Source organism: Cervus canadensis, chromosome 4, assembly GCF_019320065.1.
Source record: "Cervus canadensis isolate Bull #8, Minnesota chromosome 4, ASM1932006v1, whole genome shotgun sequence".
Taxonomy (NCBI): Eukaryota; Metazoa; Chordata; class Mammalia; order Artiodactyla; family Cervidae; genus Cervus; species Cervus canadensis.
The window spans coordinates 63,765,380-63,785,650 of NC_057389.1; the positions used below are offsets into that span (position 1 = coordinate 63,765,380).

The following is a 20,271-nucleotide window of genomic DNA, read 5'->3' on the forward strand; positions in this document are numbered from 1 at the left end:
ACACCAGCCTAAGATAAAAGCACGTTCACTCATCAGAGCAGGAAGAAACAGGAAGTATTCAGGCACAGGTGCAAATAGGTGATACAGTTGGTGGTAGCTGGGTGACCTCCTCTTCTGGTTGCCTTTGAAATAAGAAGGAAAATTATCACCAAGGCTGGAAGTCTAAGGCAAGAGGTGAAAGTTGGATGTGAGATTAAATTGACCAGGGAAATGTGATAGGACCGCAGGGCAGTGGTGAAGGTCCACTTAAGGATGAGGGGTGCAAATTTAAAGTCAAACCAGTGACAAGGGTTGTATTTTTTTTTCCAGGAATGCTCAGCTGTGCAGGTTGCTAACTGTTGGGAGAAAGTTACATAAAACCAGGGTTTTGGTTGTGGTTTCTCCTGGCAAATATGGCAGGAGATTTTCTAGCTATCTTTTTGTTACTGATTTACCTGGTCAGAGAAAATAATTCTGGATAATTTCAATCCTTTGAAATCTATTGAAGCTTGCTTTATAATCAAGCTAATGTACTTTGGCAAATGCTCTGTGTGTACTTTAAAAGCATGTGTTTTCTAATGTTTTTGAGTATGTGTGTCAAGTTGGATCATTATATTATTCAAATATTCTAAGTGACTTTTGTTTACTTAGTCAACTAGCTGCTGAGAGGTATGTTGAAATCTCCCCCATGATTGTAAATTTATCAAGTTCCATCCATTTTTGCTTTAAAATTATAATATCTTCCTGAGTGGAAGACTTCTTTCAAAATATCCCTATTTATCTCTGGTAAAGCTTCTTGCCTGAAAGTCTATTTTTGTCTAACAGCGTAGCTAAATCAGATTTACTTTGATTAGTGTTACCATGGTATAATTTTTCCATTCTTTCACTTTTAATCTACGTCATGTATTTAAAAGGTGATCTTCTGTAAAGCTAATGTATTTGAATTTTGGCTTTTATCTAGTTTAATAACCTTTGTCTTTACTCACTTATTTGATCCCTGTATATATAAGTATATGGTTATACCTACCATCTTTCTGTTTTTTTTAATCTGACCTACCTGGTTTTTTTCCTCCTTTCTCACTTTTTTCTGGATTAGTCAAACATTTTTATTATTCTATATCTCTCCCTAGTAACTTATTGTCCATGCATTCTTTGATCATTGCTATTATTATGACCACCCTAGAAATTACAACACATTCTTTGCCTCAATACAGTCTCATACAAGTTATTACTTCATCTGCCTAATAATGGGCTTCCCTGATAGCTCAGCTGGTAAAGAATCCACCTGCAATGCAGAAGACCTAGGTTCAATCCCTGGGTCGGGAAGGTCCCCTGGAGACGGGAAAGGCCACCCACTACAGTATTCGAACAAGACTGAGCAACTTTCACTTTCATTGCCTAGTAATGAGAGAACCTTAGAACACTCTAACTCCTCTAACCGCACCCCTCTCCCCGCCTTTGGCACTATAGTAGGAATGAATTTATTTCTACATATACTTTAACCCTGCAAAACATGACAATTATTGTCATTCACGCATATATTTACCTTTCTCATTGCTCTTTACTCTTTCCTGAAGTACAGTGTTCTGTCTGGGATCAATTTCATTCTGACTGAGCATGTTGCTTTAGTGCAGATCTGCTGACAAGAGATTCTCATAGCTATCTGTTTGAAAATTTTCTATTTGTAAAGGATGTTTTCACTGGATATAGAATGTTACATTGGCAGTTATATTCTTTCGACTTTAAGATGCCATTTCATTATCTTCCACTGGTTTTGTTAACAGGTCAACCGTCAAGTTTTACTGTCTCTCTTTTGAAGATGACGTATCCCTTTTTTCTCTCTGGCTGCTTTCTAGATTTTCTCTTTCTTTGGTCTTTAATATTTTTCATCAGATTGGAAAATTCTTAACCATTGTTTCTTCAAATATTCTGAGGCCTCATTCTTTCTCACCTCATCTTTGAGAACGCTGAAAGAAAAAAAAAACTAGACCTTACCATTGTGTCCCACACATCTCTTTCACTCTTTTCATATTTTCCATCCTTTTTTGTCTCTTTGTAGTTCAACTTGGGTATGTGCATCAATTGTCTTTCACTTTACTAGTCCTGTCTTCCACCTTGTCTAAGGTATATTTAACAAAATCTATTAAGATCTTAATTTCAAGTTTTGCATTTTTTCACTTTAGAATTTCTGCTTAATTCCATATACATACACACATATATAATTATATGCACATAATTTTATCTTTTTATATTATTTTCAGTCATGTAATGCCTAGTCATTTTTTTCTGAATGGCAAATCTTCCATATAACATTGTAGAGACTTTATATGGCTGTCATCCACTGAAGAGGGTCTATCCTTTTCTCTGCTAGGAAGACAGACAGTAGAGAATGAATCCCTCTAATCAGGTACTGTGTTGAGTCAAGGCTGAACTGCAGCTTTTATAAAGCTTAGTCAGCCTCCGATTCACTTCTACTAGGTCACCCTTCCGGTCCTCACACTGAGAGCCTGGTTTGTTCTTCAGGACATTTTCCCTTCCATGTCTTAGCTCCTTAGCATATAGAGATTGTGGAAAGCTCTGCTCTGAATTTAAGAGATTTGGGGCGGGGGAGGGGGTTAGGTTTTCAATCCCCTGCTCCACACCACCTCAGTCAGAATGAGAATATGAACTATGATTGGAAAAGGTTAGGCAGAAAGGAGAGATAGTGCCTGCAGTCCAAACTTCAGGGAAGTTTGTGAAGAGGGTGGACAAATAAGATAGCTGGAAGAGGATGTGTAATCAAGAGGGTTTTTAAAAGGAGAGAAAAAGTACAAGAATCTAGAGACAGTGAGGATGGTATCATGACTGGTGAGTTAAGAAGCTCTGGGGAGAAGGTGGCCGCTGGATCCTGAAGCCTTTGGTAAATGAAGGGAAAGGACTAGGAAGCCGGCAGAAGAGAGGAACAATGAGGAGCAGCTGGACGCATGAACAATGGACCTGGGGTATATGAAGGTAGGAAAATAGAAACAACTCTACTTAGGACTTCAGAGTAGGGCAGGTTTTAATCTGAGCAAGAAAGTTAAAGTAGACTGCAAAGATGGGGGTGACTGGAGAAGAAATAGATGTCAATGGGGATGGGCAAAATCAAGAGTTTAGGTTTGTATAAAGTTGTGGTCACCAACAGAGGAATGAATTCTAGAGTACAGGGGGTTATTTGAAGCCATGTGCTGAATGAGCTCATCCAGGGAAAGGAGGTAGATAGAAGGTCAAAGAGGAAGATGTGGAACATGCCAACATTTAGAAGTCAGGATGAGGAAGGGAATGGTTAACCATGCTGAAAATTCAAATTAGAGGCGGATCAAAAAGTGATCTCTGAATTTGACATTAAGCTCTATGACAGTTCAGTGGAGTGGTGAAGACAACTAAATGGTTTCAGGGACTCCATAGACATTTCTTGAGAAAAGTTTTAACCAATGGGGACAAAGATGCCCCCCGACTAGATCAGAAAGGCTAGAATACGGTGGACTAAAATTGAACTTTCAGAAATTTGTTGACAAGGAATAAGTTACGGTGGCTGCAGTAGGGAAGAGAAAAAGATCACTGAAACTAAGAAGGAACTAAGAAAGCAGGGCTTTGAATGAAGGCACCAAATTAGGGATCTTTAGTGAACAAAGAGAGTGGCTAGGTCAGTGCCGAAAAGAGCAGGGGTCACAGCGGCATCACAAACAGTGTTTTAGAACTTAGAAACTACATTAAGAGAAGTATAAAACAGTCTCCAGGTGACTGAGGAAGTCTCCAGAGCCACTGAGGAAGCTCTATTCTCAGAAAATAGCAGAGTTTCAGCAGTAGAAAAAGACTCACCTGATGCTACAGTCCAAGTCCCGGAGGTTCCAGGTGAGTGATGTACAAGACAGTCTGCACAAAGTTAAAGGACATGTGATAATGGAAGCTTTCCAAGTCAGTCTCAGATGATGTAGGTGGAAGAGCTTGGGAAGGATGATGAGGGTTTAGGAGGCCTCCAAGGCTTACAGGAGAAGTGATGGGAGGGTCCTGAAGCTGACTTGTGAGTGGAAAACAGGAAAAAAAAAAAAAAAAACCTGTTTTTGCCAAGATGGTATGGATCTTCTTTAAGTAAAACTTGCAAGAAAGGAAAACATTACTAACAACCAATTTTATGCCTCTGAAGACAAACCCACAAAGGTTTCTGCCCTGGGTTCCCAAATGGGCTCATTATCCAGGCTGCTAGGCTGGACAGAGTGGCCTAGAAAAGAATCACTTTCTGCAACAACAATGATCAACTTGTCGCTACTTTTTCTTTTTAAGTCCATAGGTGTCGATCCTCTGCCGGCTAAGCTGTCCTATGACAAATCACATGACCAAGTGTGGGTCCTGAGCTGGGGGAACGTGCACAAGTCCCAGCCAAGCCTCCAGGTATGTTGGGTACATGGAGGACAACACCCACCCTCAGGAAAGGACTCTCTCCCCAGCTAATCACATTTACCCAAAGTATGTCCATGAAAGAGAGTAGGAAACAGCCTCAGGACCATGCCCCTCACAGGCAATTAGCAGGGTATCTTCTGCCAGGCCTGCTGCTAAAGACAGCAACACTGATGGTGGATGGGATTCTGATGTCATGACAACCAGAAGGTGGCTCTTGGGCCCCACCTAGCCCAGCCCCCAAACACTTGTCTCTTCTCAGCCAGGAGCTCCTGGGGCCAAGCAGGAATGAACCTCTGGACTCCAAGCAGTGAGAAGGGAGCCAGGGCTTTCTCCACCTTGGGCTGCACGGGCTGGAGAATACTGCCAAAGCAGGCACCAGACAGTAAGGAAGCAGAAGGAAAAGAAAAGGAAAAGCAGGAGGAAAAGCAGTAGCAATTATGTTCATAAATGAAAGCACATTACCGAGTGCTCGTGGAGTGCTGGGGCACAAGAAGGTTCAGTGATTGGCCCCTGCTCCAACCTAGGTATACATTCAGCCCTGCAGTTCAGCCACTGCGCTGTGCTGACTCCCCCTTGGGAAGAGCTTGGGCCCAGCACATCTGTGGGATCCCTCCTTCCACCAGTCAGGGAAGGTCAGCACCACCCTGTGTTGAGTGTATCTCGCTCAGCCTTTCTCACCAAGGTACATGAGAGGATTAAGCCCTACAAAAGCTGATTTAAATACCTGTTCCCTCAATTCTCACAATGATGGTACACAGAACCATTCTAGATGCCCAGAAGTTAACTCAGCACTTACAATGGATTGTAACTTGGCTGCAGATGGAGCCAAGTTCACCTTTGTAAGAGGCCAGGGGTCATCCAGTCTACAGAAGCTTCCTCCTGAGGACTGGCCACCCTCCTGGGCCGGGGAAGGGCACTACTTCATCTTCTACACACCGAGACTACTGCCCCTCAGTGGACATCATCAACACATCCTGGGCCCCAGCGAGCTGATGACAAATAGTAATAATTCATTAGAGGACCTAGGAGTCAGAATAAGGTCGCTCAGAACAGAGTATAAGCTCAGAAAATTGGTTTCTCTGGCAGCCCTAAGAAAACAGGTAAGGAAATTCGAAGGGAGGGGCCACCAGAAAATATTTTTCTAGAGCTAAAAATTAACAAAAATGTTTACCTAATTTAGAACTGCAGGAGATGAGTTGAAAAATGCATGGTTTCTACTGAGACTCAAATTAGTAGCCTGAAAGATAAAGAGCAAGAAAATCCTCAAATCACAGAACAAATATAAGATTAAGATATGAAGTCTCAAAAGACATTTCAAAGTCAAAAGAAGTTTAGAAAAAGTAATAGTTGGAATGGAGTCAAACATGAAATTTGGAATAAAATTTCCAATTTAAAAAAGTACATCTTGTAGATTGAAAGTGATCTAGATTAACATGATGAGAAAGAATACATCTCTGCTCTTCCTGGTAAAACTCTGGACTTCTAAGAATAAAGAAAAAACATTTCAAGGCAGAAAGAACAAGTCACCTATAGAAGAACAATCAGATTTCTCACTTGCAACAGTAAAGACTGTGGCATTGTGTCCACATGCTACTAAAAGAAAAGGGTTGATATCCAAGGTATCATTTACCTGTCAGGACAAAAGAAAGACCTAAGCATATGCAAGAATTCAGAGAGCATATCACGAAAGATAGCAGAAAAATAGCAGGTGAGCCAGATCAGAGACATCGAGATGGAGGAAGATAAAGAAGAGACAAGAGTAAGTAAGAAATCTAGAGGAAGGTCCAAAATTGAAACAAGGTGGATGAGGAGAGACTAATGTAGAGTAAGTGCTAAATAAGGGTATTTGAATTAGGAGAGATGCACTGAAAGAGATATTCTGATACCAGACTCTAAAGATGATAAATTATTTCAGTAAAAGTAAAGATAGGAAGTAGAGGAAAGAGAAGGGAGTAAAAACATTCCAACATGTCATCTTATGGGGATAAGAGGGGATATAGAAAATGCTCTTTGAAATTAATAGTTGAGATAGTTAACTATCTAATTATTCCAAATGTGACAAACTGATTTCTCCTATTAAAAGCAGAGATGATGAGATTGGGTTTGGAAGGAAGAGAGGGAGAGAAAACTAGCTATAATTTGTTTACAAGAGGCATATAAAGTGATGATAGGTGGATGAAAAGATGTTTGAGTGTAATATTAATATCAGACAAGGTCAAATTTAAGGTTACAAGCACTAAATAGCATAAGGAGAGACATCATGTGAAGACAAACAGCCAACAGATAGCAAACAACTAAATACATGACACGAGTGATTAAAAACACAAGAAGAACTTGATTTTAAATGCACTTAAATTGTACAAACCAAGGAGACAATATAATGACATGGGGAAAGTGAATAATATGAATAAGGAACTCGGTTTCATAAATATATAGAAAACCTTTCCTCTGCCAAATAGAATTTTTTCACATGTCCACATATACATGTATCAGTAATCACAAAATTTTAACAAATTTTGCAAAAGTCAGTGTTATGGGCTACGTTATCTGATAATTAGAAATAATTAAAATGTGACCTACCTAATAAGGAAACACTCCTAAATTGTTACTGGAGCAAAGAGGAAATTAAAATGAGAAATTACAAAATGTCTGAAAGCAATGAAAAAGAGACTCCTCCTCATCAAAACCTACAGGATAGAGAGAAAACCATACACAAGGGAATATTTGTATCTTAAAACCTGCAGAGAATATATTTGTATTAAGAAATTAGAAAAAGAACAAAGTAACTGGCAGGAAGGAATTATTTAAAAGACCAAAATTAGTAGAAATAAAAAAACAAAAAACAATAAATCCTTCATAAACCTGATAAAGAAAAAAACATAAAATGAAGAATGCAAAGAGAGATTACTACAGATGAAGGAAGATGAAAATAATTATAAAATAGTATACTGCAACTCTGAGGTGGAAATTTTTAAACCTAGAAAAAAACAGATGATTGCAAAATGCAGAAAAAGATAAACTGATCTAATCAGAGAGAGAAAGTATCATATGACATCACTTATATGTGGAATCTAAACAATGACACAACTGAACTTCTCTGTGAAGCAGAAAGAGACTGACAGAACAGACTTGGGGTTAGCAGATGCAAATTATTACATATGGAATAGATGGACAAGGTCCCACTGTATAGCACAGGGAACTTACAGTCAATGTCTTGGGACAAAACCATAACAGAAAAAAACATTTATATAAATATAAAAAATAATTATGTGTGTGTGTATATATATATATATATATGTATAACTGAGTCTCTGTGCTATACCGCAGAAATTAACATAAGTCAACTATACTTTAATAAATAATTAAAAAAACCGACCTGAGAAAAGGAAAACCTGAAGTAGAACAATTACCAGAGGGTTTTTTTTTAAGATTAAAAATCTACCATAGAAAAATGTACAGCCAAGTTTCTGATGCATTGTTTAACAATTAGATTAATACCTAGGCAAGAACACTCAGACGTATGTATTCAGAAAAAGGCAAGTCATGAGTGGAGATTTTTCAGAACATATTAAAATACATTGAAGTTGGCTAATTAATAAATTAGTATTGATCCTAGAAACAAATACATTTTAGTGCTAGTTGCTTAAAATGTAATAACTGATAAATGAAGCATATAAAATTGGTAAGGCAAATGCTTTGGGGACCATAATCTTGTCATTTATGAAAACTTTAAGTTGATCATTTAATCTTATTTCTCAGACCACTTGTATTCAGTGATACCATTACCTTTGTGAGAGAGGCTGAGCATAGTATTAATAATTGGAACAGAGCAGAAGAGGAGCTTTTGGGTACAGGCAAGTTATAGCAAACCTTTCAAATGCAGATAGTTTTAGTATCATTTGAACTATCTCAGACCATGTGGGGGAAATGTACAGCTCCTTAGTATTAAAAAATAAAATTATCAACTAATCTCACAAAGACAGAAGCAAAATTCAACACGGTATTAAAAAGAGAGTCCAACAATGCATCTAACTGCTTGAGTAGGGAACAAATTCCCAGGATGTAATAATGGCTCACTCTTAGGAAATCAGTCAATATTACTCATACCACAAATTAAAACAGAATATACTATAATATTTTCAATGAATGCTGGAAAGGCATTTAACTACATACAGCAGACATTCTTAATTAAAAAAAAACAAAAAACTAAAAATAGGAATAGAAGACATAAACATAATGAAGACTGTTTCCCAGAAACCAAGAGCAAATTTTGCCTAAATGACAAAACATTAAGAGCATTTTAATTAATATCAAGAATTAGACCATGATGCCCACCATCACCATAATTAGAAAGTCTGAGAAATACACTCTGACAAGAAAATGAAATAAACTGAATAAACCTACCTTCATCATTCCGGAAACCACTGCTTGCAAAAACTGCTCCTGGAAATGGCAAAAGGCAGAGCCTTTGTGGTGAGCAATTTAGAAATGTGAACCAAAAGCCTCAATCCAGCAACGTGACCCCTCAGAACTTATCCAGAGGCCATGATCAAGGATGGGCACAAAGATTTAGTTACAGCACTATTTGTTACAGCATTATTTACATTTGCAAAACATTCAGAATACTATCCTAACGTTTCTAAATATCTAACACTAAGGGACTGGTTAAACAAACTTTGCTATGACAAAATGAAAGTGGTTCTATCAATGAGGCTTGTTGCACCAAGGCCCTCCCCCAGGAGCCAGTGTTTAAATCTTTGGCATGTTGCAAATTTTGCCCATCATGCTCTTGTCCACCCACACCCAGGTCCAGTTTTTAGCTGCATCAGTACCTTGGCTCCCTGCTCGTCCCCAACTGTCACCTCTTAGCGGCTTCATCCACCCCTCTGGAACAGATGCTCAGCCTTCCCTACCCCATGCTACCAACTGACATCTCCTGATAGCCAGCCCTGCCTGCATCTCCAACCAAGCCCATAGATCCAGCAAATTTGAGAAGCTCAAAAGCTATCTTTTAGTCACCAACATGCCCAGCTATGTGTTGGTTGGGACACAGGCCAAGAAGGAACTCATGACTCATTGGGGAAATGAGGTTGACTAGCCCATATCAGTTCAATGGCTCATGATACTGGGTTTTGAAGAAGTAACCTCTGAATACAGGGTGTTAGGGTGATGAAGCGTGAATGACACGGACCGCTGACAGCCTGTAATTTTCCATCTCTATTATAAGCTAAAATGACAGACCTGATCTCAAGCAATGATTGCATGGTTTCTTGGCATTCTCCGGCATTTTCACCTGGACATTCTAAGATTCTAAGTTTCCTAATACTGATATTTTCTTTTTTTTTTTTCAAACTTTTTATTTTGTATCGGGGCATTGCCAGTTAGCAATGTTGTGGTAGTTTCAAGTGAACAGCAAAGAGACTCAGCCATGCATACACATGTATTCACTCTCCCCCAATCCCCCTCCCATCCAGGCTGGCACATAAACAGAAGACTTCCATGTGCTATATAGTAGGTCCTTGTTGGTCATCCATTTTAAATATAGCAGTGTGAATATGACCATCCCAAACTCCCTAGCTGTCCCCCGGGGCAACTATAAGTTTGCTTTCTAAGTCTGTTTTTTAAGTAAGTTGATTTAATACTGATATTTTCTTAATGTCTAGTTCTAAGTTTTTTTCCCATGGACTTGGCATGGAAATGTCATTCCAGCTTTTTTTTTAATTACAGGAAAATAACCTAACTTTAGAACTAAGACTGCCCTAAAACTAAAATTCCCAGCCTACATCATTCTAATCCAGCATTCTGCCTACTGAACCCTGGAGGGAAGCACCATCCCCAAAACCCCGGCCTCAAACCTGCCAGAGGAGGCAGGACAGGTGCTGTTTGTCTTGTCATTAAAGTAAGAGCCAGAGGCAGTCCCACTCTTCAAAGGTTAAAGCGTCTAGAGCTCTAAGCCCTGTGAGTCACAAAGCCCCATCATAGACTGTCCTCAGCCCCAGGCTGCAAAAATCTGAATCCTTCCGTCTGTATACATGGTCACAATATAAAGATCAGAAAATGTGTCTCCCCTCCCTGGTCAGAGTCTAGCATCTGCCTTCTGTCCTTCTAAGAGAGTCTGGGCTTGTCCTTTGGGTCCTCCAGCCAAAACTGCCCACAGGTTGGCCAAGCCCCTCATCTGGCTGCAGGTCTGCCACCTGTCTGGGAATCACCTAGAACTTGGAGGCAGATGAGCACATGCAGAAGGCAAGAGGACAGAGGCTGTCTGGCTCAGTGTTTCCAGCCTGCCTGTGCCAAGGTCTCAGCAGCTGGTGGACAAAAGCCCAGCCTGACCACAGGGGGCTTTCCAGCAGGGCCTCCATCCTGTCTAACCCCAGACATCACTCAGCCCTGCCCGGCACTGCCAGGGTACGCTTCCCTTACACAGACACAGCAGGGACACACACCGAGGAACTGCTCAAGTTGCCTCCTGCCGGGTCCACAGGGGAGAAAGTGGCTCCTCCCAGGGCACAGAGGCAGCCATGCTCTGTCACCACCAATTTGTACAAAACACAGGCCCTAATTCTTCACTGCTCACAGCCAGTCCCATTTGTAAAAGTGGAACCCTCCCCTGCATCCTAATCACCGACTCTAAGTGACACAGCCAGCAGCTCTGAAAGATGCCTGTTTTCTCTATTAAATTATGGCCTCACAGTGCTCAGAGAGCACCTCTGCAAGCAGCATATGGTGGAGACTATCAACACAGCAGCCTAGGCACCTGGTGTCAAGGGAAAATACAGAACCAGTCAACTCCAGTATTGCGTATTTCGCTACTTAAAACACTTCTCCCCCTTTTCCCAGCCAAAAAGAGGATCACTCCCTGAGTGTGCCTGGGTCTGTAGGTTTCCACCAGTCACCCCACCTCCGCTTTGATGGACCCTCACAAGGACTTCTTCCATTCTATGTTATAGGTGATCACAGAGGCCAGCACTGGCCAGGGCCAGCGCCTCATCCGCACACCCTTTGCTGGAGTGGACGACTTCTTCATTCCCCCAACAAACCTCATCATCAACCATATCAGGTGAGACTGGCCCACGAGCCCTACACTACTCCATGACCCAGCTCAGCCCTCTATGGGGCAGCTTTGCACCAGGGAGTCCCTGCTCCTTTCTCTTTCTCCCCAACTCCTTCTTTGGACCACATCAGGAAGGAACAGAGAAACAGCCCCATCCCTGTCTTAATTGTTAACGTTAAGAAAGGCACCCAGCTCCTAATGCCCTCAGGGGCCCAGTGAGGTCAGGAAGTCGTATCCTTGGGTGAGGACAGTAAAGAAGGAAACAACTGTGGTTGATTGCATACCCTCTCCTTGCTACAGGTTTAAAAAAAAAAAAAACAGCTAGTAGAGGTAGTCCCCCAACCTGTTTTATGGATGAGGAAACTTAGGCTCAGAGAACTGAAGTCACACAGTCAGGAACTGGCAGAGTCAGACTAAATGTGGGTCTCCCACAGAAGGGGAAGGAGGTGGGGGATGAGTTGAGAGAGTGGCATTGAAATATACACACATTACCACATGTGAAATAGGTAGCCTAGATATCTAAGATAGATAGGGAGAAGTTGTGTCACACAAGGAGCGCAGCCTGGTGCTCTGTGATGACATTACCTAGAGGGGGATGAGGAAGGGCTAGGGAGGATGAAGAGGGAGGGGATATATATATATACTGATAGCCGATTCATGTTATTGTACATCAGAAACTAACACAACATTGTAAAGCAATTCTCCTCCAATTAAAAATACATTAAAAAAAATTTTTTTAAAAACCGGGTCTCCTGTCGGTGCCCCCTTTGGCCTCATTCTCTAATAACCACAACCTGTGGCTCCTCTCGGAGGCCCCAGAACAGCTATGCAGGGGGCCCACAGGGAAACAAGGCCTCCTGGGTGCCTGCTTTGTCACCATCCAAAAGAACAGCTTAGTAATAACAGCCGTGGCCTCAACTACAAGCCTCATCCCAGCCTGGCCACTGCCCTTCCCTCTTCCTTTCAGAGAACCTTGACACTTCGTCAAGGCACCACTGCCGGAAGGCTGAGCGTGCCCTTTTATAAAGTCATTGAGACCCAATTGTCTTGTGGCAGTGTTTATGCCTTCCTTTACTCTGACATCAAGCACTTTTTTCCAGGAAGAAATGAATCATTTTTGCAAGCTAAAGCTGGACTTATAAAAATAAGGCTCACCCATTTATATCCTTGCCCAAGGGAGAAAATAACCGCTTTCTGATCTCCCCACCTCACTCCAGAGACTACCCAGGGAAGAGCCTCTAAGATGGTTGTAAATGGTAAACCACCTAGAAGAAGCTGAATTCAGACAGGAGTCATGCAAACTCAGGCACTGCAGAGCCTGTGTGTGACTTTTCCATGACAGCTTCCTACCAGCCTGGGGTTTTCTTTCTTGCTCTTCCCATGCTCTGGCTCTTTAAGGATGCTTTAAGGATGCCATCACATGGGTATTTTCCCGTCTCTGAGACCTAGCTTGCTATTCAAGAGAAAATTGTGGAAGACATTTGTCTCTACTCCGGTAGATGTCCAAAACACCCAAAGGCCTCCGCAAGCAAGGGGTTTAGGCAGACTCTTGTGCTCAGAGTGAGTCCTGCCTGGAGTCAGACCCTTTTGCAGCTCACAGCTAGCCTCCAAAGAGGAATTTCACCGAGTCCAGATGCAGCAACCACCACCTACTGACCTCTTCCAGTAAAGCGCCCACTCTAAGATTTAATCCTCCCAACAGCTGTCAGAAGGAACTACCCTCTTTCAATTTGCAGAGGCTCAGAGGGGTTCAGCAGCTTGCCCCAGGCTCTGCAGCTAGCAGGCACCACGGGAGCGCCAGGCCATCTGGCTGTAAAGGTAAAAGCTGTTCTCAGCCCCAGCCCAGGGTTCCTCTGACCAGCATCGTCAGTGTAGCCAAGGGAGAGGCTGCCCTCACGTTCCTCTCCGAGGGTCAGGGAGCATGGATAAGACATCTGTCCTTGTTCTCTTGTATCTGCATCCCCAGGTTCTGACTCACCCGTTAGTCCACAAAACCGCTCAGAAACAGACTCACCTGTCCTGTCCTCCTAGCGGCAGAGTCAGGGCAGACACCTCTTGTCCTTTCCCTCCAGCCACGGGCCCACCACTTCTCAGCTGGTGCAAGGTCTCTGGGAAGCCGAATCAAAGACACCCCAGACGGAGGAGCTGCTGAAGGCGTAATTCCACTCCTTCACCATTTCTAAAGATGTGTGCATGTTATAAGAGCATAAATCCAGGAACATTCTGTAACTCAAGTGCACTTGGTTTGAGATCACAGATGGCTCACTTATGAAACCATCTCCTACAAAATAGGAGATCTTATTAACAGGTATTAGATCAGCAAAGGATAGAGGACAAGAGAAAGGATGCCATCGTTTAAGACAAATGACAGATCCCTAACCCTCCCGCCTTCTGACCTCAGTCTTCATCCCCTCCCAGGTTCGGCTTCATCTTCAACAAGTCTGACCCTGCCATCCACAAAGTCGACCTGGAAACACTGATGCCCCTCAAGACCATCAAGCTGCAGAGCCACGGCTGCCTGCCGCAGGCCATGGCCCACACCCACCTGGGTGGCTACTTCTTCGTCCAGTGCCGGCAGGACAGCTCTTCTGAGGCCCCCCCGCAGCTGCTGATCGATAGCGTCACAGACGCGGTGGTCGGACCCAATGGCCAGGTCACTGGCACCCCGCACACATCCCCGGATGGGCGCTTTGTAGTCAGCGCCGCCCCAGGCAGCCCCCAGCTGCACGTGCAGGAGATCTCACTGCGAGGGGAGATCCAGACCCTCTACGACCTAAAAGTGAGCACGGGTATCTCAGATGTGGCCTTCCAGCGCTCCTTCACCCAGGGAGACCAGTACCATGTCTACGCCACACTTGAGACAGAGCCAGACCTGCTGTTCCTGGAGCTGTCCACGGGCAAGACGGGCGTGCTGAAGGGCCTGAAGGAGCCCGCGCCCACAGGGCCAGCCCGGGCCTGGGCAGGGCCCCGCAGGATTGTGAGGGACAGCGGGCTGTTCGGGCAGTACCTCCTCACGCCCGCCCGGGAGTCGCTGTTCCTCATCAACGGGAGACAGAACGCACTGCGGTGCGAGGTGGCGGGCGTGAAGGGGGGGACCACGGTGGTGTGGGTGGGCGAGGTATGAAGCAGTCCAGAGCAGGCACCCTGTACATTTTTACAGACAAAAGCAAAAAACCTGTATTCGCTTTGTGGTTCAACACTGGTCTCCTTGCAAGTTTCCTAGTATAAGGTATGCGCTGCTAACGAGATCGGGTGGGGTTTAGGATGTAGGATTTCTGCCTTGAACTGCGATGAGAACCTGCTGCCGTGTAAAGGAATCATTCGTGCGCCCAGCTACGCGTCACGTTACCTGGGCCGCCCTGGAACCAGGAGCTCCAGCTTTCCAGGCGGATGCTTCTGTCAGTTGCCTTTGCATCCTCATTCTTTAACACCAGGTCCGTCCAGACTTCACCCTGCTGGAGTGGCCTGAAGCCGGGGGCTCCCAGGAGCAGGGCCCTCCCTCCTGGCCCGAGAGCCTCATCCACTCGCTCTGGACCTCATTTTCTCCTTTGCAGCTGCTTCTCGCTTTTCTTTCCATTTGACTTGTTGTAAGCCTGAGGGAGAGCCAACAAGACTTATTGCATCTTGGGGATGGGGAAATCACTCACTTTATTTTGGAAATTTTGATTAAAAACTAATTTTTTATAATCTCAAATGCTAGTAAGCAGAAAGATGCTCTCCCAGGTCCAGCTGTATTCTTCCCTGCCTTAGGCCACGTCTCTGAGAGGCACCACCCCACACCCAACAGCCAGAAAGAAGATGGTGGCCATCAAGGGGACTGGGGTCCTCTACATCATGGACACCCCCAAGTGCAGATCAGACCATCACACTGGTAAAGGCTCTGTTCTGGGTTGGGACCCCAAGACACCAAGACAAACCCTGTGTGCCTGCTTATCACCACTCAAGGGGGACATGTATTAGCCTGTCCAGTACCCCAGATTCAGGGCTGACCAGGTTTGTCTGGAAATGTGCCTGTAGAACAATGGCCTCCAGGCTCAATGCAGAAACCGCGACCCGCCCCCCAAGGATTCAAGTGGGGTCCAGGCGGGTTCCTTAGGCTACCCCTTTAAAACCCCACTGTCTTCTGCCTGTGGCCCTCTCACTGAGCTCGCACCCAAGTCCCTGCATCCACACAGCACAGACAGCACATTTCAGTGTTCCTTCCACACGGGTCCCCATCTCCCCAGGAACACACAAGGACGTGGGAGGCCACTGCCACAGTACTCCCAAATGTGGTGGGCTCCAGGGCAATCAAAGAAGTACAACCCAACAGCCCTCTGACAACCCCGTATCAAAGAATCTCAGCAAGGAAGAGGCTCCCTTGGGCTCTCAAAACACCTTTCTTCTTCTCATGCACATCGGCGGGTTTGAATGGTCATTTTTCAAGCCATCTGAAGTCAGAAGGGGTGTGGTTCCATCACAGACACATCAGTTTAGATGCCTTCTCCTGCCAACATGACCATGATTTTCCTGGGTTGCTGAGAAATGGCCTCTTTCAGAGAAAGAGAGACATAGACCCTGTCTCACTGGAAATACAGCATCTCAGTCCCACCTAACTGCCCAACCCAGCCCCCTCACAGAGCTCCTGGTATCAGCCAGTCCTCTGGTATGTCTCATGCATCTTAGTCCACCATACTCTTGTCCCCAGAAACTCCCGGGAGTGTGCCTAGACATTTACATTCACAGATTTTTTAAGATAAAATATGTAGATATTTGAGGAAACTGACCTCAAAACCTAATTATTTAGTTTTACAATAACTGGGATGGATGGAAAACACATCTCACCTTTTTTTATTATTATTATTCCTGCTTCAATCTCTTGACACATTTACTTGCACGTCTGTCACCGAAATTTTCCAACTTTTACAAGTTTCTTCCTTTGGGAAGACCTTCTGAGTTGTGGCAGCCCCTGGAAGGAAAAGAAAGTCTCTGAGTCTACATGAAGGAGGACCCGCCAACTGCCAGGCCAGAGCACCAGCCCCTCTGTGCTACAGGGATCCTGAGTAAGAGACCAGTCCAGCTGCAACTGGCCTTTTTCACTGGGAGTGACTTCAGCGGCAACTGTTCCTTTTCCACTATTCCTTCCACTTTCAAGTGTGGAAAGCTTATCAGCCTCTCATTGTCATCACTATGTAGTTACAAACCTGGAGATAGCCAGTTTAGGTCTTGCTGCCAGCATTTCAGATACAATTAAATAGGAGAAGGGAATCACAGCCCTGAAAATTGTGAAATTTGCAAATTCACAAAGGCAGGAAAGCCCATGTTTTTTCAGCAGTGCAGCCAACTGAAAGGCTGGCCAGGACTCCACCTGCCTCTTCCTCCCACACTTCAGCCCCAGCGGAATTTCATGGAACACAGTCTGAAAGCCACTGGGATATGAAGTCATCACAACAGCCAAGAGCCTTCTCATGAACACGAATCATCGGCTATCTACTAATACTTATATTAAAGGAATATTTGTTTTACCAAGAGTCACCCCAAAAGTCACTCACATAATGAACTATTTCAAAATTACTGGTGTTTTGAATAAAATTCATTGCAGAAAAATTCAACGTAGATACTTTTTTCAGACTAACAAACACACAAATAAACCTATAATGATGTTAAAGGTTTGAAATATTACCCTCATTCTCCGTCTGCCCAAGTGAGGAAGACCGTACATGGGGGTACTGGGTCCAAAAGCCCGCCCAGCCATTCACAGACTGATAGTTGGAAGAGGAATTTGTCTGCTCCTAGAAGCCTTCATGGACTTCTGCACAAGGAAGGTTGGGTGTGAATCACACACAGTGAGGCCAATGCCATTATCCCAGCCCCATAACACTGAACCAGCAAGTCCTGCCTGGGGCTGGCCCAGGCTCCCTTCTTAAGTATTCATTCAAGTCATTCCAAGATCCTGCTATTTTCCCCAAGCCTGCAGAGGTAGCTGGAAGAGCCCTGTAAAGTCTAGGCGGGGGCCACACTCATGCCAAGCTTCAGATTCCATAACCCAGAGATGGCAACACAGGAGACAGAAGCTCAGTCCCTGCGATTCCCACCCCCATCTCAGCCTCCCAGCTCCAGGTTGGTGTCCTGGAGGACAGCTCTCAAGCCCAGATAAAGCCTAGAACCACCTGCCACTCTAGGGAATTGTAACAGCTGAGTCTTCACAGGAAAGCCGCCGGGAGCTGGCTTTGTGTGGCTCTACTTCTTTTCTGTTGACCAAATAACCTGTGAGCTGATGGAGATTTCAGAACTGAGTTGCAAAACAGAGTCACGATGGATATATTTTTCTACAAGGGGCTTAAAAAGTAATCCAATTCATTTCCACAGTGTGTTTCATTCAAATACCATGGCTGCTGCACCCTCTTCGTTATCACATTCCACAGCTCGCTCCCCTATCCTCCTCTTCAAAAGCCAGCCTCCAGGAGCACTGATACTGCTCCCAACTCTCTCCTACACATCCACCAATCTACCTCACATCCTCCTCTTCCTTGCACCCAGCAACCCCCGGAATGTGCACTCCAAACTAAGACACCAGACGGGCGAAGTAGGATGACAATGATGCTGACATGAAGTCCTTTGCCATCTCTCCCCACCCAGGACCCCAGATCCCACTCCAAGTGCAATCAGAACCCCTGGGGACACAGTCCCTTGCTGCTCAAATCACACCCCGAAGCCCTAGCTCATAGCCCTTTGGAGTTTGGTGACCAAAACTAGAGAGAACTCAGAACTGTCAGAGAAGTCCGTTATGATCAGAGAGAAACTGTAGGACAGGAATAGAGACTGTGCCATCTCAGCCAAGCCCTGAAGGGCTGAGCTACGTCCCTCCATCCTCGCTTTGTGCTCTGCCATTCCCACTTCCTTCCTATGCCTGGAGCCTCCTGCTCATGAACCACTCCTACAATTCAAGGGGCAACTCATCTAATCACCACACCAGCTCCCCCAGGGGCCTTTGCATGCTGCTTCCTTGCTTTGGGGTACAAGTGAAAAGTCATTCATCAGGTCAGATCCTATACTATTTGCTCCCAGATTGGCACACAGGCAAAGCAGTTTTGTCCAAGAAAGTCATTAGCTGCCTTGATTTTTCTCCAAAATCATAGAGATCATATAGAACAGAGGGGCTTAAAAGAATCAAGGGGGAAATACATAGTATTTATCCTCAAGGTGAGACTACAAGACCCCAAATACCTGGTGGAATGCAACCCATTTCCTTTAGTCTACACCAGGTTGCCTGCCGAGCCACTGGAGGATCTGAGCATCTTATCTGGACCTTCAGGATTTAGGCACCAGCCACCCAGCAGACACTGGGAGCCCAGTAATAATGGTCTCCTGTGAGCAGTACTGGGAATTTAACCAAACACAATGTGTGAAATTATGGAAGACAGGGGAAGAGCAGGGACTGACCTTCAAAATTCACGGCAAGGCTTCTTTAGCCAGCACGAGAGTGTTGAGCATGTGCTTGGTTTTTGCACAAAACCACGCTTCACACACCCCTCTTCCCAAGCTCACCCCTGTGGCCCCAGGGAGCAGGCCATGCCCTAAAGGGCTGTAGAGGGCTCAGCCTACATGCCATGAAGCAATAACTGTTGACTCACCTCTGCTCCCACCTGGTGACACGTGGCTCTCCACCTGTCGCCAAGGCAGGATCAGACAGTGCTGCCCCCTGGGGGCACCTTCTTCAAGAGCATTTCTGAGGAATGGCAACCATGAAAAATTGGCTGGAGATGGGGCCCAAGAGCTCTCAAATGAGAACATTTCCTAACTCTAAACCTTCATCTGCTGCCCAGTATGACATCTACCATGGCTTCAATAGTTGTTGGTCCCTGACTCCTTCAGCTGCTTCAGAGAGGTGAGGGACGGCAGTCTGCAAGCCCCATCCCTCACCCCAGACCCACAGCACAGCCTTCTGTGGTGCCCCCAGCCCACACCCTGCCTGCCTGCCACTGGCCAGGCCCCTTCTCGTTCCTGGACCCTTCGTACACCACCCTCTCCCCTCTGCTTGTGCTTCCTGAAGGCCTGTGAGATGATCTAAAAGCAGGCTAGGCATGGAATTTTGCCGCAGTGTCACACACACTGTGTTCATGCTATAGTGCCGTGAACGACCCTCCCAATATGAAGTCACACATACACGCTCCATTTGTCCCATTAGGATTCTCCTCCTGGCCCACCTCAGAAAACTTCCAGATCTCTCATGTCGAGGCAGATTACATTATTTTGAGCAGTTGTGTAGACTCCAAAATATATTTTCTGTAATCACTGGTATTTCTCAAAGGTTTCCTGTAATTACTATACATGTGAATTTTTCCTTATTTATAAAATATATATAAATTATTTTTAATACATCAACTTTAGTAGAAATTTGTACCAACACAGTAACTGTATGTGGCATTGGAAATAAGTTTGTGTTTACATTAACGTATTGCACAGTATTGGACACACCATGTATTTGCAGTACCACTTGATATAAAGATGTTTCACAGATTATCATAAAGTATTGTCATTGTAAATGCTCTTTTTCTGAGGATTTTACAATAAAACTTGAAAAAAGTTACCTCTTTTTGGTGCCAGTCTATGGGCACTTGTTAAAGTGAGGACTGATTAAGTCAACCCAGGCCTGTATAGGTCCATGATGGTCAAGGCAAACTGGCCCCACTCTGACCCAATCCAAAAAGAGGCTGGACAAAGGCAAGCACCTGACCCCAGAAATATTTCTTCCCCGTGTCGGAGTTCCAGTTCCCAAAATGTACAACTGACGTCTGGTCCAAAACTTCTCATCACCTGCCCTGCAATGCCCTTAAAATCCA

The 20,271-nt window shown here is 44.5% G+C and overlaps 1 protein-coding gene and 1 long non-coding RNA gene across 4 annotated transcripts in view; one reads left to right on the forward strand and one right to left on the reverse strand.

Moving 5' to 3' along the window:
* Positions 1-19,941, forward strand: part of FSTL4 (follistatin like 4) — a 418,733-nt gene extending 398,792 nt beyond the window's left edge. For all 3 annotated transcript variants that reach the window (XM_043465521.1, XM_043465519.1, XM_043465520.1), the window contains exons 14-16: positions 4,282-4,389; positions 11,346-11,455; positions 13,868-19,941. In XM_043465521.1, coding sequence (XP_043321456.1) covers positions 4,282-4,389; positions 11,346-11,455; positions 13,868-14,573 — 924 coding nt within the window. In that variant the 3' untranslated portion in view covers positions 14,574-19,941. The remainder of the gene's footprint in view (positions 1-4,281; positions 4,390-11,345; positions 11,456-13,867) is intronic.
* Positions 1,819-9,344, reverse strand: LOC122439927. Its single transcript, XR_006269021.1, has 3 exons — positions 9,231-9,344; positions 8,803-8,841; positions 1,819-1,946 (listed from the first exon to the last, which is right to left on the reverse strand). It is a non-coding gene; the product is annotated as an uncharacterized LOC122439927 (long non-coding RNA).
* Positions 19,942-20,271: the final 330 nt, after the last annotated feature.